Genomic DNA, 27,613 nt, shown 5'->3' on the forward strand with positions numbered 1-27,613 from the left:
GAAGAATATCTAACATCTCACCTCTCACTATCTTGCACTACATTTTTCTCATCTGATTTAATTTCTTTCTCTGTTTTCTCCTTTGGTTGCGTTTCTTCTGTCTCCATTTTCTCATCTTCCTCTTTTTCTGTCTTGGTTACAACAGGTTTCTTTTCTATTACAGTCTGGTTTTTTTCATCGTCCGAGTCTGATTCTGAAGCATCCTGCAGGTGTTTAAAAGAATAAAAAGCTTCAATTAATCCTTCTTTATCGTTGTTATCAGCGACTTATCCCTATTGATCTAAGATTATTTTATTATGGTAGCCTATATGGCCTATGCCATATAGCCTATATAGCCTATGGTGGTCTTCTGTATATAAACTATCTAGGGTACTTGCCTTTTTATTTGTGAATCTAGCTGAAGTTCGTCGTAAACGCGAGAGCTGCGTGTCTTCATCTGTGTTGGTCGGGGGATGGCTGCGAGTCTAATGGAGAAAGAAACAAATTGAGAAGCTGGCGAACGAAACCGTGTAATTGCACGGAAAAAATTTACAGGAGCAAAAACTGAACTGTAAGTAATTATAGCGTTTTGATCAAATTCACAAACTTTGTACTTTTTTAGCTCAGTTTTAGGCTGTTTTACTTGAAAATTTATTCAATTTTTATATCCAGTGGGCCAACATCAGAAAAAACTGCAAATCACACGATATTAGGTGATTGCACCTACAAGCAAGCAAGCATTTCAACCACTTGCGCTGTGCTGATGAGTTTATTTGAATGGCATAAGCACTCTTTAAGTCCTTAACAGACATTCAAAGCCAACCCAAAGGTGTTTAGTTGTCTCACCCGATGACAAATGAGAAACTCAACTTTCTAAATTATTTTGACTCACAGCTTACTGTAAATAGCATTTTATTTTAGAAAAAACAACCTATAACGACAGGTCGAGATGGCAATCGGAGTGTCAGGCAGGGGAACGCCCCACACATCAGCTCCTAGCGCGTGTTATTCTGCACCAAGTTAGCGCGGAGGCTATGCGGGGCTTCCCCACCCCGATTTCCATCTCGACCTGTTGCCTACTACACAAATATTTTTGACAAAATGAAGTTTTTTTTTTATAATATACAAATACAAATTAACTTATTTCTCACCAATTTTTTAGTTTCCCTAGCCTCATCTCCCGATGAAAACTCATCCGAGGAGCTGGTTACAGGAAACCCGTACAGGTCAGGATAACCCTTGACTTTGAGCTCATTGGTGATCCAGCTCTCGTTGAAGTTGTGATGCAGCAGCTTGCGCTTGCGACAACTACGTCTCACATCTGAAATGTCTTAACATGAGCTTACATTACTAGCTGACCTGCGATTTCAACCACGTGGATTTGGGTGTTTAAAAATCCTATGGGAACTGGTTGATTTTCCAGGATAAAAAGTAGCTTGTCACTCTCCAGGGCTTTTAACTTTATCTATAGTAGTGATTAGTAAGCATTTTAAATGCGTAAGTATTAATTGTTTGTTGGCTTGTCCTTCCATCACGGCGCAACAGAGCAACAGATGAATGTAATTTTTTGCATGGACAAAGTTAAAAACCAGGTAAGGGACTTAAGCTACTTTTTAACCAGGGAAATCAAAGAGTTTCCACAGGATTTACATCCACACGGAAGAAGTCGCAGGTAACAGCTTAAAGGTAAATAAAGCAAGCCGAAGGTTGTATTCTTAAAGTGATTACATTCTGAATACCTATATCACTTTTGCAATGATATATTCGTAAAAATATTGGCTATACAATTAAGCAAAAAGAGGAATATTGAGAGTAAAGAATTTATTATAAAAAAGCTCCTAATCGAGAACCTCCTTTTTTGGAAGTCGGTTGAAACTTGAAACAATGACACTTACTTTGTTGTATCGGCTTATCTTCACTGTCTTCCATGTAATTCTTCCTCGGGCCGCGGTTGCGACGAATCTTTATGCTCCTGTTCGTGGAATCATTGTCGTCAGCAAAGAACACTCTCACTTGACGAGATCTGAAAGTCAACCAATTGATGTATTGTAGGATATATCCAGGGAAGGCTAAGACTATTTTTTAAGAGGAAAGATTGATTTATTTGTAATCACAAAACTCTGAAACTACTGAACTGACTTTAATAATTCTTTCACCATTAGAAGGCTACTTTAGCCAGAAATAACATAGGCCAATACATAATGTAGCAAAATATTATTTCTGTTTGTTTAGGCACTTTGGGTTTGTAGGGTACATTCTTTCTTTTTATTTTATAGATGCCTATTCACTCTTGAATTGAAGGTACCCATATTAAATTGGAGGAGAAAACTGATGCTTGAAGGGCATTCCATATCCTAGCAGTTTGAACTAGAAACAAGGAAGCAAATTGCACTGTACATGTCTGTGTAATTTGTCATTTTATAATTACTATAAGAAACTTATTCTATTTAACCAATAACAACAATGTATTGGAAATAAATAAATTGGTTTGATTTGATTTTGACCATGTACGGATAGAGTAGTTACATATTTGACATTATTCCATTTATTTTTTTATTCAAATCAAATAGTAATATATACAAAATCATAACAGAATATTTACACCAAGTTAAAGTGTAAAGAAGGCCTTATTTACCTTTCATTAGGTTACCTCTTTGAGGTAACCTAATGAAAGGAGATACAAATACATGATATCATAATGTAAAATTATCACTAATGTGATCTATTCCAAGCAGCATTTCATTACACTACAGTACAAGTTTTAAAGTGTAGGGTAAAGAAAAGTGATGGACTTCGTCTGTGTTGGTGTTAGCTGGCAGGCGTGCTCTGCCTTTTTGGAGTGTTTATTTTTGTTAAAACTGACTGGAAAGCAGTGCCGTGCGTATGTCGGCGAGCGCCGGCGCAGACGGGGTCCAAACTCGTATAGTTTCACAAAAAATAATTACAAACTTGACATTGGCTAATCTTTGTAAAGCCAGAGAGAGCAAAAAAAAAAAAAAAAGAAAAGTGATAGGTTAGTTCAAATTAGTCAAAAAAAAATACATCAGAAAGTCAGCAGCACGATTGCAGTTCTATAAACAATAAAATTACCTCCTTGAATACTTTTCAGGTTCTGTGTCACTCTCGGGAAACATTATACGAGGCATTTTGATCGCTCGAAGTCTGCTACGGCTGTCTATAAAAGAAAATACGATGAAAATAATTTTTTAATCAAGTGCAAACAGCTACACTGCAATAATATACTTAATTTATTTATTTTAATCATTGATGACTGTTTTCATTTTTTTCTGCAAAGATATACTTAGTAATTAAAAATTCCTTCATAATACAAATAAATATATAATATAACTTACGCTTAGTTGGCCAACGTTGTATTTTTCTTGTAACCTTGTATTGGCTGCTCCGTAATTCTCTCTGAGACCAATTTGATGCCTAAAAGCCAATTTAACTTTAAAGATAGGGCTATAATTACAATAAGAATTACATTGCTCACAAAACTTAGATCTGAAAGTAATGCTAATGTTATAATATAATGACTTCTATACTGTGAAGTTCAATTATCCTTAATGACAAAATTGTGTGTAAGCAAATGAGCTGAGCTTTCAGTTGCCCACCATATAGTGTACATTGTTAAAGTGATAATATTCTAACTTTTTATCATTTGAAAAGAGTAACTGCTCTTTTTTTCAATAATCTGCTTTCCAAACCAGTGGTAGAGTCAGTCATTATAATATTCATTTATTAATTATTCATCACAAGATTATATACAAAGATTTTAACAATTTTTGTTTCACAGGTCACATTATAACAATATTGTAACCTGTTGGGACTCTGAGCACAGTTATTTTTGGGTTAGTAGGGAGACAACAACCTTTAAAGGAGTCACTGACTTTATAATACTATGACTTTTAGTCCCAGATGTAGCATTTAAGAGACACTAGATGAAATCAGTCCATGGTGTGGTTAATCCACATTAACTTTTGTGTAGTATCACAGTAACTATTGTGGTTTATTAAAAATCCAGAGGATAATCTTTGCTTTTTCGGGACAAAAAGTACCCTATGTCCTAAGTATGATTTAACTTAGTACCAGACAAAATTGGATAAATGGATGGGCCAGTAAAAGCTAGCAGTCAAACAGACATACTTTTGCATTTGTAATATTAGTATGGATATGGAAGTGTTTGCTAGGAATAATTGATAACCCTAACAGGTATTTAGACAGCAAAAATTATAAAGTGCTAGCCACTAAAGTGTGCACAGATCACAACACATATTATTACATATAGGTGCAAACAGACTCCAAATAATATTTAAAAACAATTTTCCTTGATTACAAATATCATGCCTGTATTATTATGTAGTAAATAGTAATTTTGATATGCATTCAAGTTATGAAGCCTCAATTTTTTGAGAACTAAAATGAAATGAGGCAAGCTTTCAGGCATATAAAGTAACAAACTAATGTTAATTGTTTTAGAGAAACTACACTTAGTTATGCACAAACAGTGATTTCAGCTAAGACAATGCCATATGGCATTGATTTCAACTATATTAAACTAAAAACTGAAATAATGACTCAGCAAGATTATAGTGCAAGTACTAAACCTTGTGGTAACTCAAGAATCATGATGTGAAGCTATTCAAGCGCATGCAAGTACATGCACTCTGAAAGTACCAAAGGTAAAATGGGGACAGGAAGTTAGATTACAAAGACATATTCCACTCAAAGCTTAGGTGCGTTTTCAGATATAAGAAGAAGAATATCAGTGAGGATTATTCACCTTCTCATCCGATACGCTGCCAACGTCGTTTATCGAATAATTCCCTTCGTCGACTTCCCCGTTTTCTCCGTTGCTGCGACGGGTTTTCACCATTGCAATGTTCGATACTTATGTCGTAATATTACATCCAAGCTCACAAAACGATTATGTAACAGCTCGAAAACTTTATACACAACTCAAAAACGATATATTACCCACTTTCAAAGCTCGAAATAGAATCTAAGACGACAAAGGGCCAGCGTTATGTCTCGTCCCCACATGTCGTTTTGGTGCGCCATGTTACACGACCGTTCACAATAATTTCCTATGCTCGCAATGAATTGAGGAAACACAAATTCACACTTCAAATTAACATTCAGACATCGCTTACCTCGCCTAAATTATATTTTCCATTAAACACAAACTATTTTATTCGCAATCCATCCATCGAAGGCAATTTCGAGACGAATTCACGTTAGCTTGGGGATGTGTTTATTGACAACTGTCAAAAATTCCCGCAAATTTGACACTCCTCAAAGTTCATTAAACTCTATAGTCATTGATTTTTTCAAAAAATTACGAAGTCTATTTAGTATATATTCGATTAGGTATAATTTTTATAGGTAGGTAGTATTTATATACATAATCATAAGTATAGTAACTGCTAAAGTGGTTCGCTTTTGGTCTGCATAATTATTTTATTTACCTGAACAAAACACAGATCACTATATCAGTAAAAAAGTAGTTTTCTTTTTTTTCTAACATACAAAAGTACTCTGTGCACATATGATCAAAAATTGACTTTGGCAGTTTAGTTGACACCAACAATTTCAATTTGTATTATCATAGATCATAGAGGTATAATAAATCATAGACTTTATCTATCATATCCATCACAGATATCCATATTGCATAGCCATAATTTATCAAAAAATAATTAGTGAACATAAAAATAAATAAATAACAATCATGTCAATTTTAAACAGGTAAAGTTAACTACAAAAAAGGTGCAAGAACTCTTAAAACTGTACAACAAACGAATTAGTTATGAGTGATAAACAAAGTTCAACTTCACCTCCTGAAATCGTTAAAACAGAGGTTGAAAACAAATCTAATGAAAAGGATGGCGAGGACATTGATGACGAGGTATCCGCCCGGATGACCGCTTCATACAGTGAGATATCTTTTCATTCTGACAATGGTCAAAGTACTGATGAACAATCCAAAGAACCTGGGCCTTCAAGACCATACGATCTCCCTTCTGAAAATCGTAAGCAGGAAAAAATACCCTTGGATGGGCAGTTTCACTATGAAGGTGACATGACACATTATGTAGCTGATGATTTAGAATTTAAGATCAAACTCTCTAGTCCAATAGCAAAAAGAGGTGAAACTCCAATCTTTGGTAGTTCTAGTGCATCAAGATCTAGCACACCATCTGGAAAACTTTACCGACAAATATTGGCCCCCCAGATTGGCCAAATAGACATAACAGTATTAAACGACCTTGAATATGAAGCTCAAAAGATTGCGCAGTCTGTTGACAATTTGATAGAGAATCTATCCAGTATTTTACATTCCAACTCCTCACTCACAGCAGAAAACATGGAAGTTTATAGAGACGCTGTGGGAAAAACATGTGATGCGATGGATAATAATATAAAAAGTATGTACACAATCCTTGCAAAAGGGGAAGAGGTTTCCCAGGCTATGGTTCCAGTACAAGCTCAAGCAGCAAGGATAGCTGAGATTAAGCGGCTTTTACAAATATTTGAAAGCTATTTCTGAAGTTTGATTTAAGTGAAAGATGAAAACCTGTACAATCTAAACGAAATCGAAGATGTGTCTGTAAAATGAACAATTGTGTGGACTATCATGTTATTTGATTGTAGAATATCTAAAGATAAATATTTACAACAGCTTATGGATTAGAATTGATAATTATTAAGGTTAGTTTTACAAATTTATTCAAGAAGTGTTAAAGTAAACTGCAAGTTTGTATTATGTTGCTTTGAAAATAAAAGCTTAAGGCGAGAAACATATTGGTTATATTCTCTTTTAATATGAGCACTCATTACCTCTTTAATATGAGCACTCATAAATTGCCTAGTTATTAAATTGGAGAAGATAATAATTAAGGTGGAAGCGACGGGCCTGCCAGCAAAATTCAAATTTAATTCGGTTTTTTGCAATTTGTAAACTTATAGGACAACGTAGGCTTATGGTAACTAATTTGGTCGACTAATTTGTGAGAATAGTTGATTCTAGAATTAATTTCTTAAACTGGATCCTTTCAAGTAAAGATTTTTATATTAAACCTGTGAGGATGATACTGCCATTGTCGCAATTAAAATACCATAAGCCTATGTTGTCCTATTAATTTACAAATTGCGAAAATCCAAATTAAATTTGAATTTCGCGGGCAGGCCCGTCTCATGCGCCTTAATAAGTAGTGGTCTTAGGCTGAGATCTATAGCACATACTTTGACTTTGCTCAGACTTTCAGTTAGAACCATTAGAACAAGAAAAAATTATAACACAAACAGTGCCTCAAGTTAGTTAAGTTTAAGCAAAGTCAAAGTGTGCTCTATAGAATCTATAGATCTCAACCTTAGTGTCCTAGAAAGCTAAGCTGATGTCCTAGAGTGTAAAGAAACTCAAGATGGTCTACTATATTATCGTAATTGTAAATACCTACATAATAAATATTTTCACTATAGCCTGCTTTCTAGTACATCAGCACCAGTACCAGCAAGTACCAGTATGGAGTGTAGTATAGAAGAGACTAGGAGCTTTGGGTTCTATAGTTTTCAAGTTTATAATAAACTTTTAATAATATAATATGAGTTGACACAACTTCGATAGAACAATTCGAATTAACAATCAACTTTATCTATTTTACGCATTTATTATTCAGAATCAGTGATATTGTTGATCGTAGTTCGGAACTGAATATTAAAAATTGATATCTGAAACCTAAAACTAAATTGCTACACTATCGTGGTATAAATCCACCTTAAGAGATCCACCCCTACAGTTCACCATAGACAGCAAAGTGAACTGTCTCTTGTCTACTGTCATGTCATGGTTGCTGTCAATCTACTGTCAAATTTCGCGAAATTGTCATTAACTGTCAAATTTTTTGTCAATCGCGGATCGGTTGTTGTCATGGATGGTGTTCGATTGGAACGTATTCTAAAAATATAAAAATGGTTTATTAAAATCTCACAGAAAATGTAAATTGAATTACTAACATGAATGCTAACATCATAACAAGATTACCCGTGCAGTTGTTGGTCTCATGACCATTGAAGTCACATCACAGGCATTCTGTAAAACGCGATGGGCGACGTTGTCAGCTTATTTTCTGTGATAATCATGAAATTTAAATCAAAGTTTAACCAGAGCAAGCTCTATTTTCATTGTGATTTGCAATGGGATAAGCTGAAGTCGGTGAAATGGATGAATGAGAGGGCTACGTCTAATAAGGCGTACGTTCCAACAAAGGTAAGGTTTCAAAATACTTTATAGAATCAATAATAAGTATTTATTTTTGGATACCTTTGTTAATATTTATTTTTAGCAAAGAACATTATAAATTCTGCAACAATTTTTCTCTTATTAATTAGTGTTAGTAGTAGTAAGTGTTTAAATATAAGTACCTACCTAATCAATGGATTGTTAACATTGTTTTGTAAACAATTTTGAACAATGATAATACTTGTAAGTAAATCGAATATCCATGTAAATAGTGACTGTATATTATGCCTGCCATGTAGATGAAGCCTTGCTGTGTACATGCTTTTGAAAGTTTTGTTCCAAGCTAGATAATTGTCTTAAACTGTGACACTTTAGAGTACTAAATGTTAAAAAGAGAAATCGTCATGAGATAGGTTGGCAGCTCACAGTCAATATGCAAGTTTTGCAAAATTGGTTTGCAAGTATGGATTGGCCGACTTCACACAGGACACAGTACCTTTGAGAACATTATGGAGATTGTTCTGGAAAAAAAATGGAGTGCAAGGCATGCTATTTTCCTCACCTCATGGTTTCCTTCACCGCTAAAGAAAGTGATTTTTAATTGCTTAAAATGAACATAACTTGAAAAAGTCAAAGGTGCATGCCCCGGATCGAACCCTCAATCCCCCGAATAGGAGGCTGATCTGCTAACCACTAGGCTGTCGCGTTTCATCGCTTTATACACTAGTGTAGTTTGACACAATTTATAATTCACTCCTGAGACATGTTAGTTTCCTCATAGTGAATCATGTGAGAAATTCACCATTATTGTCGTCATCATCGTCATTGCGGATGACGAGGTCGTGGATTCGATTTCTGGGTCTGGCCAAAAAAAAAGGTATTGTTTCTGTCAAGAAATTCTCAGTAGATACTAGCTCGGAGTTACGAAGTTGATGGTGTGTTACTACCATGCCTCGGAGAGCAGGTCAAGCCGTCGGTCCTGCGGTCGTGGCGGATTTCCGTCCCATCGTACTATGAGAGTGAGGGAATAGAGAGTGCACTCACACACGTGCTCTATAATTTTTCCCGCGCAATTAGCTGATCTCTATGGAGATGCCGTGGCCGAAATTCGGTGGGGAGGACATTATTATGAATTTTTCTATTATTGTTGGTGCAGGTCGAAAACGTCGCGAACGTATGCACGCACGCACTATGCGTAGCGCCCGCATCGCTCGGTGCGCGCGAGCTGCTGACCCGCTCGGTGAACGCGCCGCAAGCCATAGCCGCCGTGGTCTACGGCTTGGCACTCTGTCTTCTGTTTGCCGTCTCCACTACCTTCCATTCCGTGTGCTGCTGTAAATCTGAGACGTGAGTATTTCTGTTCACAATACGTCGTATGCACGGGCGCACTGCGTTTGCGCCCGCGCCGCTTGACGCGCTCGAGCTGCTAACCCCGTTCGCTCTTAAGATCTTCTGTTCGCCGTTATTATTCTCCCCTACTGTATCATATCTTAATACTAATAGACATCACTTCCATATAGATATACAAAAACTTTAAACTTTTTTAAAGTTTAAAGTTTTAATTAAGTATTAACTAACACATTTGAAATAAATAATGTGAAATTCAACAGGCAAATAAATATGTACCAACCCTACCCACCTTCCGAAAATTCAAAGGGGCATAAAAGTGCGAATCGAATTTCATTAGGGTGAAGTGAGTCTAAAAAGCAGCTATAAGTCTTCTAATGTTTTTGTTAAATCCAATTCTCAGACTAATAAGCATTCAGACTGGTAAAACACCTAATTCATTCCGGATCCATATTATAAATGCGAAAGTGTTTTTGCTTGTTGGTTTATTATTTTGTTAGTTTGTTGGTTTGTCTAAAATTACGCGAACGAAGTCGCGGGCATCAGCTAGTTTCTTATATATCTAAGTGCCTGCTTTATATTGGAAAAGTTTATACTTTCTTCATTGTTTCGAACGACGTTTGCAAGCTAACCCTCTGGGAGCTATTTCATTTAGTTTAGCTATTACACAGATTGGAGAATAGCTACAAGTATAATTTAATAAGCTAAGCTATCTTAGTATCCACAGCATTAAGTTTCGACCTTTTAAACCAATCAGACTCGTTAACTTTGCTTTTCAAGTTTATCTTTAACTTTACGAGTTAAAGTTAACTATGTGTGATTAAGGATCAATTTTTTACGGCTAAAGTTACGACGGTTACCGTTTTTGACCATCAAAAAAAGTTGCAAACTCCACTGCATGATTTTCTTTTCTTGAAGAATTCTATGACATGGAAGTTGTATGAAGTCGAATGTACTTAATTTCCATACGTCACAAAATTCTCGGGAAAATCGCGCGGTGAAATTCTGTAGTGCGCACTTGCCCTTGCGTTAACTTCACTAGACACAAAAAAGTACTCTGGAAGTTCCAACTCAAAGACCCTCAATCCTCCCCAACTGGTAAAAGATTAGTTCAAGAGTAGCATCACTGAATAAAAGCCATCAAGCTCACTTGACATTTATTTTTAATCCATTGAAGGTTTGCTATGAAATGTTATTTTTATATCGCTGAATGAAGCAGCCATGCAGAATCAACCAATGTCAAAGGAGTTTGATAGTTTTCATTTAGTGATGATCACTGAAATTCTACGCTTCAAACTTGCGCACAGCGATGTCATATCTACCAACTTTTTGGTAGATCTACCAATTTTCACTTCAATCTACCTATCTACCAACTTAGACCTAAAAACTACCTATTTTTAGGGTTCCGTAGCCAAATGGCAAAAAACGGAACCCTTATGGATTCGTCATGTCTGTCTGTCCGTCCGTGTGTCACAGCCACTTTTTTCCGAAACTATAAAACTATACTGTTGAATCTTGGTAAGTAGATATATACTGTGAACCGCATTAAGATTTTTACATAACTAAATATAGAAAAAATACAATAAATTTTGGGGGTTCCCCATACTTAGAACTGAAACTCCAAATTTTTTTTTTCATCAAACCCTGTGGTGTAGATATTAGTTTCTAGAATATGTCTGCAAAATTTCATGGACTTTGGTTGCTTAATATTCAAATGAAGTTGGAACTACGATTGTATGAAACGAGTGACGGAGAGAGCACTCTTAACCTGGATGGCGGTGTGACATTTCGCGAATCTTATATTATCCTCAACTTATATCTTCAACTTTATACAAGCTTTTAAAGACTTCTCACAAAGTTTTGCAGTTAAGACTTTCTCTCCGAGGACGCGCGTGCATTACCAAACAGGATTTACACTCATAATATATATCTTGTGTAGGTACATAGGTACACAAGATATGTATTATGAGAGTCTATTATGAGTATAAAAATATCACCAAGAAGAACGTTCACGTTTTCTTGTGTTATTATTTTCATATTTTCGGAAATACTTATTTACCTACCCGTATATCACAGAATACTAACTAATTTACATACTATCCCTATTTTCCTTGAATAAAAGAAAATACTGATGAAACCATAGGCTTATTGAGCGTAGCGAAAAAATTGTAAGTCTATGCAAATTATGGAACTAACTCTCAACTTCACCTACGGATGTCCTCATATGATCAAAGAAGAGAAATCAAGCATAGCTCTCTCCGTCGCCCGCTGAACGTCTGAGCTTTCTTATGAGGCTGATTGTCAGCTAACCATAGTTTGAACATACAAAAGGAAAAGCTGACTGATTGACTGACTGATCTATCAACGCACAGCTCAAACTACTGGACGGATCGGGCTGAAATAGCTAATAATAAATAATAACATAGACATCCGCTAAGAAAGAATTTTTGAAAATTCAATCCCTAAGGGGGTAATATAGGGGATTGAATTTTGTGTAGTCCACGCGGGCGAAGTCGCGGGAATGAGCTAGTGTTATGTAAACTGCTAAAAGTAAAATCACAACCCATATCCAAACTACAATATATATACTTATATTATAAACTATTATTATAGACAAGTATAGTTTCTATATATCCAAACTATCATAGAGTGCAGAGACCCATCGCAAAAATTCAACCTTACGTTGTATGACGTGCAAAAATATTAATAAAATGAACATTCGCGAACCCATTACAACACTTCAAGCTTGGCTGGCTACTTTTAATTAACTTTTCGGGTGCTCGTCTACCGTAGCCCTCGTGTCATAACTTTTATGGTTGAAACTCCACTAGCTGGATAAATAACTAACATTTTTAGCTACTCTACTTATAGTTTTGACCGAAAAGAAACGCAATTTTTTTAATACATTTTTAAAATTAGGTAATTTTTTAGGGTTCCGTACCTAAAAAGGAAAAACGGAACCCTTATAGGATCACTTAGGCAGGTAGGTAGTTTTTATAACAAAAGTAAAGGAATAAATCCGAAAATTGACCGTGAAAACCGTTGTGGTTAGGTACATAATTTAAAAAACATTAAAATGTATTTCAATTTTCAAAGTAAGATAACTATACCAAGTGGGGTATCATAATATGAAAGGCCTTTACATGTACATTCTAAATCAGATTTTTATTTATTTTTATGCATAAAGGTGCCCACGCACTTGAACTGCACTGCAGCGGAACCGCACGATATTTTCTCCAGCCGCGACGCGCGTACGTCACTGCCGCGCGGCGCGGCTGGAGAGAATATCGTGCGGGGCGCTGACGCGACGCGCAGTTCCGCTGCAGTGCACTTCGAGTGTGTGGGCACCTTAATAGTTTTCGAACTAACTTGAAAAACTCCTGAGTACGGGACCCTCGGTGCGCGAGTCTGACTCGCACTTGGCCGGTTTTTTTTTGTGATTTTCCACATAGGGATTTGCATGTGAAGCAACAACGATACATCACTTATTTTGGGGCGAGTCTGGTAGGTACATAAAAACTATGTGCTACCACCGAAGTCTAGTGCTGCCAGTGTTAAAGAGAGCCCGCAAGGGCTAGACCTTCGTTATTTTATAAAAGTTGTTTCGTTGGCTTGGATTATTGTCCATGGTGGATCATGGTGGCTTTGGCAGATAACAGATAACAAAGACGTATAAAATCTTACGACAAAGTATAGAGTCTAATTTTTTTATGTTTTCTTCGGAATAATATTAGAAATCACGTCATGCATTGCCAGACAGTTGATCCTTTCATAGTCGCTGATCGTTCCTCCCTGTGTTGCGGATAAAACGCAGAGAAACTTTCAGCTTTTATAAAATAACGAAGGTCTGGCACTCGTGAGCTCTTATAGCTTAGTCGATACGGTGTTCATACATTAGTGTCGCAAACTATTCAACTGTTAAACTAATCTGTGCTAATAGTTCATCTTTAACCTTTTTATCCTATATAGGGTCGAAAAGGTGAATCGTCTGGCAATTGTTCCGTGTTGTAATATGTAGATATCTAATAGCCTGATAAATAATACTGATTACTAATATAATCCAAAAAGAGGGGTGTTATAAGTTTGGCGCGTATATCTGTGTATCTGTCTATCTGTCTGTGGCATCGTGGCTCCTAAACTAATGAACCGATTTTAATTTAGTCTTTTTTGTTTGAAGGGTGGCTTAATCGAGAGTGTTCTTAGCTATAATCCAAGAAAATCGGTTCAGCCATTTGAAAGTTATCAGCTCTTTTTTAGTTACTGTAACCTTCACTTGTCGGGGGTGTTATAAATTTTTTCACACCACTCGCTCAACCGGTGACCCCGCCGTACAAACGAAGGAAGCACAACTATCGACCCACTATCGACCAAATCTCTGTAATTACACGTCACGCACACAAACTCAACATAAATTCTACGAAACTGGCCACTTAACACCTTCCGATACGCATTTGACACAACGTAGTGATTATATTTTTTTGTTTGACACTTCAATGAAATAATTTAATTTTAAATCGTATCGTAATCGTGCTGTGCAAATTACACAACTTCAAATTGAAGTCTAGGGTTGTCAGAAAATAAATGGGGTAATTTTGCCTAAAAATGAGCAATTTTTTTTCATTATATTGAGACAAATTTATATTTTATTTTTGATGACAATCATAATATAACTAAGCGAAAAAGGCTGTTTTGTTAATTAAAAGATTTTAAATTGATATTGAAATTTAACTAAAACAAAACTTATTACTAAATTGTAGTACATTTAATATACCAGTCTCCGTCATAATAGCTGCATGCCAAATTTATCATGAAGTACCTAGGTACCTACGTAATTGGTGTACGTACGTTGGACAGATAAAAACGTATGTTTTTATCTGTCCAACGTACTTACCATGTTGTCTTCTATGTTTTTTGTAAATGTATATGTTTGTGTGTGCAATAAAGAAATAAATAAATAGGTAATCAAAATCTTACTACATTAATAATATTATTTAGTTATAGTTAGTCCATGATAGGTAGTAGTATTGGCATCACTCAGAAAAGCAGGTATTATTTAAATATTTTTATCGAATTATTGGAATGTCCTCTCCAAAACCAACACAAAAAAACACAAGTTTAATGTGTAAGGTTATCCGAGAGTAATAATCTAAACAAACTAATGCCAAAATAAGTAATTTAATTAGAGCGTGATTGCTATCACAACATCTAATTATCCAGTTCACAATCCAAATACCGAAAATATGCGATATCGCTCCGAATCTCAGAAGGAGACTAAACTAAAACCTTCGAAACGCCCGTATTTATGCAAGTTCAATCTTGTTGGCCTCCTAGCAACAGATTGTATGACATCGAATGAGCGAAATATCGATTTTATCAAACTACCTGCATTAGATAAATTAATAATTTTATATTATTTTTGACAACTCAAATCAATTTTTAAAAATAACCTTACAGTAGGCACCCACCAAAACAACCTTAGCGACGAACGGAGGACTCGTCACGCGTGATGTGGTCAAAGATGGGACGCTATACGGATAGCTAGAATATTTATCTTTATTTCGGTATTTTTTAAGGTCATAAATGTCATAAAACACAAGACAAATAAAATATGAACCCATTTTGAATAAATAACTTTGAATTTGGCTTAGAGAAAAAAAAAAACCGCTACCCAAGAGCCGCTTTGTGTAATTTGGTAAGAGATCTACGATATAGGGATGTAAACTTGCCCGGTGTATAACACCAAAAGCAGTGAAAAGTCTACTAACCCTGCGAGATACGCTAAATAAAATCGCTAACTGGTACATACTTGGATTATTATTAAATATTTTTAGTGAATATATTGCGTTTTTATATTTGACTTTTTAACTTTTTTATTTTTAACTGTCAGGATACGATTATATAGTAAACATGGTGATGGGCACCCTGTTAAGCAGAGATTTTCAATAAGGCCAGAGGCCCTATACTGTAATTAATCAAAATTATGTAAAAACAGAGTAGGTAAATTTTAATACGTTGCAATCGATAAATTATTATTTTCTAGCATCGAACATCCATCGATTTGTAACTATCATAATAAAGACTAATCTAATGAGATCTCATTTTTTAATAATCATCGTGAAAGGGAAAAATAGGGAAAAATAGGAAAATAGGCAAATTTTCATATGTGAATGGTATCATTCCATAACGCACACATACTCATCAACTGACAGTTCCCCTGCTTCATTTGACTTTTCGGAGCATACCATCCTGAGTATTTATTCATCCAAGCACTCGCTCCAGAATGCCTTATTACTGACCTGTTATTCTAAAGGTAATCTAAGTCATTACATTCCTATGAATTAGCCGGGCAATAATGTTGTATGAAATGCCCATGGGGCGTAATGTAGCGTCCAAAAAGCTTTTAGATATCAACTATCTCGCTTCGACGTATGATGGTGTCCCTCTTACACGCGCGATTTAAATTTTCTATCCCGCTTTGATTAGTGATGGCGTCTCTCTCTTTCACAAACCATAGATTAAAGAATATTGAAAATTTCCTTCAAAACATATCTGCGAAACCTTGTGCGAAACGTTATATTATGGTGTTATTGAAATAAATTATTTATTTAACTTGAAATTAAAATGTCGAGTGATGACGATGATGGCAGCAATAATCTAACTCCGGAAACTATGAAAAGTGTTCAAAAGTGCTCAAAGTGTAATAAACGATTTGCTCCCAGATATTTCTAAAGACAGATAGGTAAGGTACCTATATAAGCATACGAAGATTTTGATTTTGATTGCGAGGTGTGAAAAGCAGAGTATGCAACTTGGGGATAATGCTGTCTTAGTCTTGGGCACCCCTAAATCCCGCGCTTCACTCAGGATTCTAGATGTAACACCCTCGCTACGCTCGGGAGTTACTCTAAAATCCCTCGTTCGCTTGGGATTTATCCAGGTGCCTGTGACGCAAGACATTACATTACCCCCATGTTGCATAATCTACTATTAATTTACACTTGTAAATCCTGTATTTTACTGCAGCTAAAAATTCTAGAAAATTATTATTTTTCTAATGTGCAAGAAAACTCTGCTCTAAAAGATAATGTCAACGAAATAGGAAGTCATAATATCACGAGCAGCTAAAAGCTCTTTGTGCATGGCGATTAAAGCGAAATTTTCCGGCTCCGCGCACAGCACAAAGAGAGTTTTCATCTCTATAAGCTTTTATAATTACTAGAATGAAATTCTCAGTTTTGCGATAATTATGGTGGCGCTTTTACGTTGTCCGATCCGACACTGACTTTGCAAGATTCTCTGGCACAAGGTACACACTACACATACCTTATAAGCATACTTAAAGGAAATGGACAAAGCTTGTATAATAGGGTCTTGAACTGTATGTAGTAATAAAATGATGTGATGTTTGTGAAAATACTTTTTTTATGTTAAAAAATTTAAAAATACATATTTGTCGTTTATATGTTGCGACGTCGCCTTCCGTACTACAACGTGACGTTAATAATAATTAATTATGTTAAAAATTTAGAAAAATCTATTTTTGAACCCCCGACCCAAAAAGAGGGGTGTTATAAGTTTGATGTGTGTATCTGTGTATCTGTCTGGGCATTGTAGCTCCTAAACGAATGAACCGATTTTAATTTAGCTTTTTTTGTTTGAAAGGTGGCTTGATCGAGAGTGTTCTTAGCTATATAATCGAAGAAAATCGGTTCAGCCGTTTGAAAGTTATCAGCTATTTTCTATTTTTCTTATAAAGGTTATTGTGTCGGGGGTTTTTACTTTTGAAAATGAATTCATTTAATGTGTTTTACCGGTTTCAAAATTGGGGGCATTAACATCAATTCGATAGATATCTTTTTGATAAGTACGAGTGTATGGGGATCGATTCCAATAATTTTTATTTATTTTAATGCTTCCAAATGATTCCAAAACTTGAGTGGTTGAAAGATACACACGTCAAAGTTATAACACCCCTCTTTTTGGGTCGAGGGTTAAAAATAGCTGCAGACGGAAAACTTTTCAAAAGAAAATACATAACAGGCTTTAGTCCTTTACACGTCCTTTGATAGCTACTTCCCGATCCCAAAGGAGCAGGATTACTTAGTAATTGAATCTCCTTTCAAACGTAATAAATAACTTCCCGTGGCCTAAATTGTGTTCTGCGAATCTGACTGGCGCAGTCTAGAGGCGAGACTATTGTGTGATGTGTCAAGCTTGCAAGCGATGTCTCTTCTGAAATGTTCGAAGCACGGATAAGCCTTCTATTACAGAACAATTCTCAGAAAGGCACATTTTACCGGCCAACCTCCTATGTGCCTCTTTCAAGCTACTTAACACTGGCGAAGTGCATTGAGCTGGACTGGCACTACAAAAAGCCACCAAACAAGAAAAGTAGAAAAGTCCGTTGTTATTCAAAGCATATGACATAGCCAAATGTAAAAGATCTAGAGCTGTCACTGGGCGTTTGGGACATCTTTTTAGGGTTCCGTAAACTTCCATACCCTAACAGTGCTAACGACGGGACTCTATTACTAAGCCTCCGCTGTCCACCCGTCTATCCGTCTTTGTCAGCAGGCTGTATCTCGTGAACCGTAATAGGTAAAGAGTTGAAATTTTCACAGAGTGTGATTTTCTATTGCCGCTATAACATCAAATAAAAATTTCAAAATGGCCGCCATAAAAATGCAATAAGTGTTATTTCTTGTACGATGTTACGAAACCCTTTGTGTGCGAAATCTCCCAGCTCGTCGAAATGTCAGAAAACTTAAGTTGTACCTACTTATTTACAAGATAAAGTTGATAACTAAAACCCGACTGCAATCGTCTTAATAAACGCTAAATATTATAGTAAAATTGTTTTTCTGTCGCTTGCTATATTTTAATGTTGTAGGACATTTATATTTATGAACTCAGAATTTTTTCCTCTTTCATTGGCACCCCACTCGATACAATAGTAAAAAAAAAATTTTGGAGACCCCCATTTTTTTTCACGTAACATCGGTTAGGTCAATTTTTTGGTATAAAATATAGCCTATGTCACCCGGACCTTTACGACGAATCGATTGACACCTCATTCATCAAAATCGACCCAGTAGTTTAGGCGCTACGGTGGAACACACAATCTGGATACAAACATACTTACATACATATACTGCTAAAATCATAACCCTCCCTGTTGGCTTTGCCGCAGTCGGGTAAAAATTCAAATAGCTACAACTATTGTAATCGTCTGTTTGCATACACTTGTCCACGTTATCTGATATTGTCATTTCCGTTTATCAACCGTATAATGTTAAACTTCAAAACGTATTTTTAAATATTTACAAAGCAAATTTGTAGATTCGTGATACTAAAATTCCATTATTTAATAACAATTTACCTGATATCAAACGCTTTATAATATATCTCCGTTTAAACAACGCGACGCGACGCTGTCACTGAAACAAAATGATCCTATTTTGAACATTAAACAAATCGATAATAACAACAAAATGATCCTATTTTGAACATTAAACAAATCGCTAATAACAACAAAATGATCCTACGAGTATTTTGAACATAAACTAACAAACAAAACTCGCATTTAGAATATGGGTATATTCTAAATGCGAGTTTTGTTTGTTAGTTTATCCTTTGTCCACGTCATAACGAAGCGACGGGCATAGGCTACTTTCTCGAAAAATTAAAGAGTTCCCACAGGATTTTTGAAAATCGAAATCCGCGCGGGCTAATGCTAGTAACTAACAAATCCTAATGATCTTCGCGTTTCGTCTTCCCACTGTCCATCTGCACTTTATCTCACTAGATAGCTACGATTATTCAGACAATGAATAGGTGTTTTAGTAAATACCACATACAACACGTCCTACTCTAACAGCACACCTCACTCACAAGCTTACAAAACGCATCAAGCTAAAACCATATAGGTACTAATTTTGCAGCAAAATTAAAGCACCTTTCACAGTCATGAAATCGCGAGAGGAATCTACATCTTGATCGCGCGCTCCTATACTTTCCTTGACTAACCGGCGGTACCCTATTCTACTAGAGTGGAGACCTATGCTTACTTAGGTCTTAGGCTATCAATAGGTTTTTGGGTAAACCCGACATTATAACACATATTCTAACGGCATACCTCACCCACAAGCTTACAAAATGCATCAAGCTAAACCATACTAATTTTGCAGCAAAATGAAGCACTTCCTCCACCGATGCGATCGCGCGATGATCTACATCTTCATAGCGAGCTTCTTCACTTCCCTTGACTAACCGGCGGCACTCTATTCTACTAGAGACCTATGATTAATTAGGTCCTAGGCAATCAATAGGTTTTTGGGTAAACCCCATATTATAACACATTCTAACGGTATACCTCACCCACAAGCTTACAAAACGCATCAAGCTAAACCATACTAATTTTGCAGCAAAATGAAGCACTTCCTCCACCGATGCGATCGTGCGATGATCTACATCTTCATCGCGAGCTCCTACTTCCCTTGGCTGACCGTCGGCAGTCTATCGTGCTGGATGCTGCGAGAGCTGAGATGGGCGATCTGGCTGCTAGCAGTCCTGGGCATCACGTACCAACAGATCTTCCACGAGCGGTACAAGATGTTGGAACTATTGCTCTACATGATAATGGGGCTGGGGCCCGCGGTCATCATTGTCACGTCGAATGTATGTCCTATTTATGTTTACATGCTTGCTTGCCTGCGCTAATTTCTCGTTGCACAACTCTGCCGTCCTAACGAAGAGAGCAATAACTAGGTTTCGACTACTTTCGAGATATTCGCGGTTATGATTAGCTACTTACAAATCGTAATATTACATATTGCAGTTTTGATAACCAACAGAACCGAAACTACTGAAGATACAAAAAAGACGTCTAAGGCGAAAATATAGAGCTCATTTTCCTGATTACGGATATGGTCTTAAGTCAATTTGCCCAAAAACTCGACTTATTGCACTCTTTGTTAGGACGGCAGAACTGTAAAGTAAGAGTATTGTTTCTCGCATAAAACAAATAACAAAGAAAAGCGGAGTTCATCTGTTTCGTACAGTTTTGTATTTTTGCTTGTTATTTGTAGTACTTTTGCTTCTTTTTGGTGGCTAAAACTTAAGTAGGATGGTCTTCGAAATACAGTCATTCGCTTCCCAATTCTTCGCACAACTGTTTTAGCTATATACAGATAGGTACCTACCTCTACTTACCTATAATAATTTAACCAGAAAAATTTTGAGATAAAATCCGTGTGACCTACTACGTAGCCTGTAGCTGTTGGGGATAATGTAGCGATTATCAGTCAAAGAATTATCAGAATCTGATTATAAGTTCTGGAGAAAAGACCCCTACAAACTAACAAATAACTACTTCTTTATAATATTATGATATAATATACTATCGATAAAGCAAAACCAAATAGCAAAAATTCACATTATTATTAGAAATACACTTTAAAGTAACTTGTGTAGTAGAAATATATTACCTTATTACATTTGTGGATATCAATGACTTTCTAAGCATGGACACATCGTGGCATACAACCATCGATGTATATGGATTAGCCTTTCCCATACAATTCCGTCCGCAAAAATACGCTTGAATCTTACGTCATCGTCATTGACAAAGTCAAGAGACTTTTGCAATTTCTCTTGACTTTTTGAGCGCGTTTTTTATCTTCGAACGGCCCATCCATATACATCGATGCATACAACACAAGAGCAAAAACATGGCACACGTTTCTAAATTCACCCTATGTAGCTTCAACTGCTCCATTTATACATTCCCGCTAACATTCAAGTCCTGTAAACTAACCTCAGTGATTAAGCCGCAATGTAAATCGATTATTGCACTCGAAGCTGAATAAGGTGATTTTAGAAGCAAACTTGAACAAAAAATGGAATGGAGTAGTGTAGCACTATTAATTTTTGTTATTTCTTTGAGAGATTTTTCGTTTTTGTAAATATGAAACTATTATACTATATCTATACTATATAACTATTATACTATTCTGCTCGTGCTGATTCACTGACTGACTGACTGACTCATTTGATCAAACATTTGTATGTTTTTTTTTTTACCGATGGTTTCGTATAGAGGACAAAAAATGTTTCGGAGGAAAAATATGGATAGAGCTGATGATTGAGGATTTTGGGTTAGGAGCACGGCCAGGGTATTGAAGATAGGTGGGGGGTGCTCGAACAAATGTCACTCAGAACTTCATCCAATTGACAGGGAGCTGAAAAATAAAACCAAAATGGCGGATTCAAGATGGGCCTTGAATCAAGATGGCCAAAGGCCTCCCACCAGCCGACCTAAACCAATTAAGAAAATCTCAATCGGCCCAGCCGGGAATCGAACCCGGGACCCTCGTCATACAAATCCACCGCGTTACCACTGCGCACTGGAGGTCGTCAAAAGATCTATCTATACATATAATAAAATTGAAAAAGTAGCAGGGGTTGTTAATAATAACAACCCCTGCTACTTTTTTTTATCGATGCCGAGCCCGAAATTGTAATTAATTTTTTTTTGTCTGTTTGTCTGTGTGTTTGTGCACGCTAATATTAGAAACGGCTTATTCGATTTAGATACGGTTGTCACTAATATATTGTAGTAAGCTTCACTTAACATTTAGTGTTTATTTCATGTCAATCGGTTCATAAATAAAAAAGTTATGTCAATTTAAAGAATCACGGCGAACATTTTTAACGTACAGATACACGCCTCGCGCCTGAGCGTCCGTGGCTATATAAAGCGCGCTGAGAGCTATTCCACGCGAACGAAGTCGCGGGCACAGCTAGTAATAAAATAAATGTGATACAATAATGGCCAATAGATTTTACATTGAACAAAAAAAAGCTACTCCACAGTTTTGTTTTTCCGACATTCGTGACGCGCCCTTCCATCTGTCTCTTTCCGATGTGCGTGAGAGAAAGGAATGGGAACATTGTAAATAATTTTAGATATTTCTAGTGTTTTCAATGGTTTTACTAAATATTTTACACTTTTTCGCATGTTATCTTACGTAAATAAAATTAACTTACCGGTGGTAAGTCACACCATCTCTTTTCTGCGTCGTTAACGTATTATTTTGGCACTTTTTGATCGCGCATTTAGGCGTCTTGACAGCTTTGCAGTCAACGTGCGACTAATGAAGAAAGTGTGCTTACACCGAGTATAAGCACACTTACTTGGTCCCTTGTTATGCGCGCCAGTGCGATGTCCTTGCTTAGAAAGTCATTGGTGGATATGTACTTTTTGTGACGAGCTATTGTGTGCATTTGATCCAGTAATTTTACACTATATCATTTCGTAGGATAAAATATACATTACCACTGTTTCTAATAAGAAATAATCTCGAAGGTCACAGATATCAAGTTAAAGGCCAAGTCTATTATTATTATTGTACCTATTGTTTTCTACTTTTTCCCTTAACTTATTTATATTTCGATGTCTCAGACCATTTTTTGTTGGCTAAGTAGATACTATATTGGCATGACAGTTGTGAGAATTTGCCTAAAATTAGGATTGACACGATGACAAGTTATTTTCGACTTTAGTTTAATTTTACGTTAGTCGATCTTCGTATGAGGATAAATATTTATTTGTGCGATTCATTGGTATGTGCTAACTCTTCTTGTTTGTCGGTTACCAAAAACTACAGAACAATGTTTTATGTCTTAATAATAATTATAATTAGCACAATATAGTGAATACCCATATTCATATGCCTAACGCGCGCTGATCGGAAAAATAACATGAAATTGTTTTTAATCAGATTTTTTAAGAGGCTTTTATAGATAACATATATGCCAGACCCATCGTTACAAACTAAATTAAAAGCAAACTATAGTCAACACTAAAACTATGACAATTTGAGAGAATCACTAACAAATTCATAGGTACATTTTCAGTTGACCTATAATCATGAAGTTTGCCAGGTAGGTAGTCTTATAGGTAAAGGAAAAGATTTTTACCAGGTAGGTAGGTCTTATAGGTAAAGGAAAAGATTTTTATTTATTTTTATGCATAATAGTTTTTGATTTATCGTGCAAAATGTCGGGAATAATACGGAAACTCACACAAATAGGAACTTTGCAATATTACAGTGATGGTATTTGATACACAAATAGCAAATATACGCAACACCCTTGCGATATTCTGGTCGACCTTTCATTATGCCTGTCCAGTATCCACCCACCATTGTATCGATTATATTAGTATTTATAGTCTTACCAATGTTCTCAGAGTATTAAAGACTAAAGCGCAAAGCCCACCGGCAGGGCCGAGGCAGGGGCATCTTTCTTGATAGAAATAGAAAAATTGTTTATTCTTAAAAACTTTTAGAACTCCTTTTGAATCGTCAAATGTATTATCACTACTTTGGAATGCCTATCCTACCGAGAAGACCAGCAAGAAACTCGGTGGTTGCTCTTTTCATACATTTACAATAATATTATGCCATGTATAAAAGTAAGTGCAGTCCCGCGCATTACTGGAGCGAGCTGCGAATCAAATCCACGCTCTTTTATCATTCACATAATCTTCGATTGTGTAATGAAATGCAACACGCCCCATGTATCTATTCCATGTTTTGTTTTCAATCTTAGTATGTCCATAAAACTGCGCTAAAAGGGTTATTAAATTAAACTCCGTCTGTATGCATCGACCCTTAGTTGTTCGCCCACTACGTAACGCAGTTATTTTTAGCTGAAGTTACGTTGAAGAAATGTTTATCAAACACTTATTGGATTAGTTCGTTGTCCGTGCCCTAGCCAGCTGTTGTCTAGGTAATTTTCTCGAAGACTAGTTGATTGGTGGGGCAATTTTCTAATTTTGTACGATACACTTTTGGGGATCCATACAATCATTATAAAAGCCAAAGTCTGTCTGTTACCTTTTCACAGTGTTACCGCTAAACCGATCTTGGCGAAAGGCACAGAGATAGTTTACATCCTGGAGACGGGTATAATCCATATCCATTATCCATCCCTACTGATATTATAAATGCGAAAATATGTATGTATGTCTGTCTCATTGCTAGCAAGTTAAATTAATAATCTATTTCCTTTAATAAGTTTGGTAATTAAAGTTAAAAAATCCGATTGCATATTTATAACAATAAACATTTCCTGTATTCGCCCGTGAATTTTTTATAATATTTAAGGTCTACTTACTTAGTTATAGACCCAGAGGTTTAAGTTGTAAGTTGATATGTCAATCAGTTGATACTTTGATTTATATATAGAAGACTAGATGAGGCCACGACTTCCTGTAGAAACTCTTTGATTTTCCGGGATGCAAGCCATGTTTGTATCCTTGTCAAAATCGGTCAAAATGTTTTTCGGACTAGATATATGCTTAGAATTACTCAAGAAACACCTGTAGTGAGTGTCAAAGCTTTATCAAAAAATTTAAGGTCCTATCCATACTCCACTTAAATGCATCGTACGTCATCGCCCTAATAATAACATTAGCTAGATACATTCCCCATTCATGTTGAATGTTGATCTTTCACCGCCCGTCCTGTCCAGCCCACCTGGCTCTATCGATTGTGTTACATTTATAGCTTTTCTCACTGTTTCAAATATATCTAAAGTATGCATAACGTATGGATCCGATACATGGTCTAAATATGGGCCTCATAAAAAGCTTGGACTGTCTCTGTGTAATCAAATCAGAAATGAGAAAATCCGTAGGAGAACCAGAATAAACGACATAGCTTAGCAGGTTGCGAAGCTGTAGTGGCAGTGAAGAGGGCACATATTTCAAAAACCTAAGTATAGATGTTAGGGCCCCAAAGTGCTGGACTGGGGACCTCGCAGCGGCCGCCGCAGCGTTGGAAACCCCCCACACTAGATATCAAACGAATCGCAGGAAGCCGCTGAGTTCAGGCATCGCAAGGCCGCCTGTGTGAACGCGTGTGGTGGTATCCAGCAGCAACCGTCTATCGGTTGATGATAATGATGCATGACGTTTGCTGACCTTGGACCTAGAAAGTTGAAAGCACAGGGGTTCTTTTATAATGTAGCCAAGAAACGAGGCCGGAGTTTTTGAAATTCTTACGGGAACGGGATATGGATTAATCAGGATATATATTTTCGCCGAGCGAAGCTGAGGATGGTCGCTATAGTCACCTAAAGGCTAAAACTCAAGAACAAGATGTTAACAAAATTACAATGCCCACAAATATAATCAGCTCAATATAATTATTCCACGTCTATGGAATAATATTTAGCCTTCGCCGAAAACGGGCACTTTGAAAACCTGTTTTCCACAAATTTTCCGCAATGCCCGCCATCACCATGGTTTTATCGATTATGTTTTATTTATAGAGCAGGATCCCAGGACCGCCAGACGTTGCTTATTTTCTGAGAAACAATGTGTAGGATAGAGTATTGTTAGTGCGTACTTTTAACAGACGGACATGAGCTTGTGGCGATGATGGCCAATTCATATGTATCGGCCGCTAAAGTTGCCTACCTAAGAAATGCACTACCTAAAAGCAGCTGATATCTTTAAATTGGCCGTCGGCACAAGCTAACAAACATGTGTACTTAAAATTACACACTAACACTACTATCCCACACATTTTGTTGCTAAGAAAATAAGCATCGTCTGGCGGTCCTGGGATCTCGGACCGTTATAATTTCTTTACGAGCGATAAAAATGATCTCCCCATATCTGATTTGTCAAAGTGATGTACGACCGCGACGGAGGTTATGATCGAGTACGGGATTAGGATAGTGAAGAGCAATAAATAAACTTTAATCTTTACAAACATTTTATACTTAGTAGATAGGTACCTAGTACCTACTAAGTATAAAATGTTTGTACTACTACTAGGTACCTTTAGAATTGTGTCAACCAACTATGATACAAAATGATGTCGCGTAGAAACCGATTAGAATCTCATGGGCTTAAAAAAAGTGTCATATCCCTTCCAAATTAGTCCGCTTCGATCTTAGACTGCCTTATCACGTACCATCAAGGCAGCTAGCTTAACTTATCATTACTTTAATATTATAAATGCGAAAGTCTGACGAGGACAAAGATACCTTTCATTCCCGGGATGGGCATACCTAGGCTCCTTTTTATCCCGAAAAATACTAGTACCCATAGGATTTTTAAAAATCATTCATCTAGTCACCACTATAACTTAAAACTAAAGCTACGAGGTTCCCAAACGCGCCCAGGGTCTATTACTACGAGTATAATCACTTAAGCTGGCTCTTCTCAATAGAATTTTCTTTCCGCACTGGCAATAGAGCCTTGACTTATCATTGCTTGGAGAGTATAATAACATAGCCTGCATAAGATTTTAATTTGAATATGGCCACGTCGCAATTTCTTCTAATAAATACAGAAACAAAAAACATCCACGCTTTAGAAGTTATCCTTAAAGCCTTCCAAGGTCACAAAAGCCTTCAGGACTGGAGTGGAATGCTGAATTGGATTGGAGCTTTACACAAAATTCCGATACATATACGAGTACATATTAATATCCTCCAGGGAGTAAATTTTATCAGTCAGTTACCTAAAGCTGGTACTTAGATGAACGAGAAGCTAAAGCCCAAAGAAGCTTAGTTAGGTAAAACCAATTAAGGCATTACGTCCGTTTAGGCTTAAGTAAGCGGCCTAGAGTACCTAAGGCGCCTTCCAAGAGCGTTTAGCGTAATGTTGTTAGCTTATCAGTATAGTGTTACGGATTGGGGATTAGTTAATAGCACTAATACGTAATCTATCGCAAGGTCAAAGACCAATTTGAGCTGTGATACTAAAATAAGCCAATCAAAGGGCTAGCGCAAACTCGACGCAGTGGAGTGAAATCTTTTTTAACCCCCGACCCAAAAAGAGGGGTGTTATAAGTTTGAGGTGTGTATCTGTGTATCTGTATGTGGCATCGTAACTCCTAAACTAACGAACCGATTTTAATTTAGTTTTTTTTTTGTTATTAGCTATAATTCAAGAAAATGTAAAATGCTGGGTGACGACGCTCTTTCGTTATTGACTAAAATATATTCAATCAATCAGCCTGTTTG

At 36.4% G+C, this 27,613-nt stretch overlaps 3 protein-coding genes across 3 annotated transcripts in view; 2 read left to right on the top strand and 1 right to left on the bottom strand.

Annotated features, from left to right (window-relative positions):
• The window catches only part of LOC123873837 (ATPase family AAA domain-containing protein 2-like), a 32,136-nt gene extending 26,795 nt beyond the window's left edge, over nucleotides 1-5,341 (bottom strand). Inside the window, exons 1-7 of the mRNA XM_045918910.1 lie at nucleotides 4,763-5,341; nucleotides 3,333-3,411; nucleotides 3,070-3,154; nucleotides 1,875-2,002; nucleotides 1,131-1,300; nucleotides 378-464; nucleotides 22-203 (exon numbers count right to left, since the gene is read on the bottom strand). Coding sequence (XP_045774866.1) covers nucleotides 22-203; nucleotides 378-464; nucleotides 1,131-1,300; nucleotides 1,875-2,002; nucleotides 3,070-3,154; nucleotides 3,333-3,411; nucleotides 4,763-4,855 — 824 coding nt within the window. The 5' untranslated portion in view covers nucleotides 4,856-5,341. The remainder of the gene's footprint in view (nucleotides 1-21; nucleotides 204-377; nucleotides 465-1,130; nucleotides 1,301-1,874; nucleotides 2,003-3,069; nucleotides 3,155-3,332; nucleotides 3,412-4,762) is intronic.
• Nucleotides 5,342-5,612: 271 nt separating this feature from the next.
• On the top strand, nucleotides 5,613-6,783 carry LOC123873865 (BLOC-1-related complex subunit 6). Its single transcript, XM_045918962.1, has one exon. The coding sequence runs from the start codon at nucleotides 5,789-5,791 to the stop codon at nucleotides 6,527-6,529; it is 741 nt and encodes a 246-aa protein (XP_045774918.1). The 5' UTR covers nucleotides 5,613-5,788; the 3' UTR covers nucleotides 6,530-6,783.
• A 1,118-nt stretch (nucleotides 6,784-7,901) lies between these two features.
• The window catches only part of LOC123873863 (monocyte to macrophage differentiation factor 2), a 37,942-nt gene continuing 18,230 nt past the window's right edge, over nucleotides 7,902-27,613 (top strand). Inside the window, exons 1-3 of the mRNA XM_045918960.1 lie at nucleotides 7,902-8,248; nucleotides 9,378-9,568; nucleotides 19,993-20,245. Coding sequence (XP_045774916.1) covers nucleotides 8,084-8,248; nucleotides 9,378-9,568; nucleotides 19,993-20,245 — 609 coding nt within the window. The 5' untranslated portion in view covers nucleotides 7,902-8,083. The remainder of the gene's footprint in view (nucleotides 8,249-9,377; nucleotides 9,569-19,992; nucleotides 20,246-27,613) is intronic.

Source organism: Maniola jurtina, chromosome 17, assembly GCF_905333055.1.
Source record: "Maniola jurtina chromosome 17, ilManJurt1.1, whole genome shotgun sequence".
Taxonomy (NCBI): domain Eukaryota; kingdom Metazoa; phylum Arthropoda; class Insecta; order Lepidoptera; family Nymphalidae; genus Maniola; species Maniola jurtina.